The following is a 1,685-nucleotide window of genomic DNA, read 5'->3' as shown; positions in this document are numbered from 1 at the left end:
TGGTTTCGATCCACGGACCTAAGGGTTATAAGCCCCCCACTCTTCATCTCAGCTACGCTGCTGACGGCTGAAGCAAGAATGTATTAATGTTACTGCCCTCAGTGTTGTTTTGGTCGAGGCTTGTCAATCCCATGGTCCACAAAGCTTGTCAATCCCATGTCGAGCTTGGTTTTGTCAATGGTAGTTCTTGAAGGTGGTTTAGGACCTCGGCATCGAAGGTGCTCACTAGCTGCAGATGTAGGTTCTCAAACTTCTCCACCACGCTTCCGGCTGGGCAGTGCAGAGTGGGCACATAGTCATCCTCTGTCTCGTACCACAGCTCCAGGGGTGCTGGATGCCGTGCAACCAGAGGTCGGTACCTCAACCTGAGGCGTAGCGAATTCAGTAGGGTAGGCGCAGCCCATATTGGAAGAGGTCCAATTATGACCTGGCAACGGAGTCCTCTCCACAAACTTGAACCAGCAATGAACTTTGTTCCACGTAGCCTGTCGACAACGAGACTTAGTAACAGTTTTGTTAATTCAGCTCAGTTGGACAGCATCTCAACAGTAAACATATGGACAGGCGCTTCATAGACGGCAAATTCCTTCAACAGCGCGATGGCCATGGTCCTTCACGAGGGAAATATGCGCCTCAACCGAGGTCAAGCTGCTCGTGGTACTCACGGAGGCAAGTGATCAGCACCGACCCGGCCACGAGGCGTTCGAACCCAACGTCCAGTGCATCTGTCAGGTCACCTTCGAGCCCCTGGATCTTCTCAGTAGCCTGCATTAGTAATACGCGAAGCCGCGCAATTTCCAGTGTGCTGTACCGAGCCCAGCCAAGCAGGTGCTGGTAGTCAGCCTTCATCAGAAGAACCTCCATGGCGTCGAGGTCCACGCGCTTTCGTTGCCCTTGCTGCTGGTGGAAATCTCTGAAACCCGCCAACATCGCAGCTCGAACCGTGGTAGTGGTTTCCTTTGTTGGGTCCGGCGGGAACTGCTGACACGAGTCGCACGTCCCCCAATGACCTCGCATGTAATCTTCGACGTCAACCTCAGCCCGCCACAGGCGTCGATTGCAATCCACGGCAGCCCGCGCCTTACTGAAGGCCTGCTGGCATGTCATTGTGAAAAGAGTGATATACGCGAATCTCCTTCTAAAAAAACTGTAGACACGAATGGTGCAGAAAGCCTGAGTCGTTCCATAATACACTCATAAGACTCTATACTGGCCACAGGTTCAGCAATCGCACCTGTTAAGGCAATTTAGAGCCTCAAAGGATTCCTCCAGTCGCTGAATCAAGGACTCCTCGGCCTTCCTCATCCAAACGCGGGGATCGTAGCACTTCTTGTTAGGCTTGTCAGCGCCCTCGGGATTGCCGATCTGCCCCTGCAGGTATCCCTCCTTCTCCTTGTAGAAATTGAGCACACCCTTCCAGTAACCCCACTGCGTGTCCGTGTCAATGTTCATCTTCACGACGCCATGTTCAAGAGCCTCCCGGATCTCATCACGAGTCGATCCGGAACCGCCGTGGAAAACGAATGTGCAGGGATTGGTCTTCTCGATGTTGTGGTGCTCTCGGACATATTTCTGGCAATCACCCAAGATTGAGGGCTTCAGTTGCACATTGCCTGGAGCGTACACACCATGCACGTTGCCGAAGGCTGCGGCAATGGTGAATCGGTGGGAAATCTTCGACAGAG

At 53.2% G+C, this 1,685-nt stretch overlaps 2 protein-coding genes across 3 annotated transcripts; both read right to left on the bottom strand.

Moving 5' to 3' along the window:
* Window positions 1-633: 633 nt before the first annotated feature.
* Window positions 634-1,107, bottom strand: KVP18_003409 (uncharacterized protein; the record flags this gene model as incomplete). The annotated part of the gene is made up of 1 exon (XM_067955120.1): window positions 634-1,107. One exon carries the CDS (start codon window positions 1,105-1,107, stop codon window positions 634-636), a length of 474 nt encoding a protein of 157 aa, XP_067807221.1.
* Window positions 1,108-1,221: 114 nt separating this feature from the next.
* KVP18_003410 (uncharacterized protein) lies at window positions 1,222-1,685 on the bottom strand (the record flags this gene model as incomplete). Of its 2 annotated transcripts, none has more annotated exons than XM_067955121.1 (1): window positions 1,222-1,685. In XM_067955121.1, a coding segment is annotated over one exon (464 nt), but the record flags the coding sequence as incomplete, so codon positions are not given. The 2 variants fall into 2 exon arrangements, with proteins under 2 accessions (XP_067807222.1, XP_067807223.1); XM_067955122.1 differs by having other exon boundaries at window positions 1,222-1,646.

This window comes from the organism of the source record quoted next (assembly GCF_019968955.1).
Source record: "MAG: Porospora cf. gigantea A chromosome Unknown PgA_NODE_6323_length_1691_cov_807.62, whole genome shotgun sequence".
Lineage (NCBI taxonomy): Eukaryota > Apicomplexa > Conoidasida > Eugregarinorida > Porosporidae > Porospora > Porospora cf. gigantea A.
Note: the sequence above shows the minus strand (reverse complement) of the source record. Positions and strands in the feature narration are given on the sequence as shown.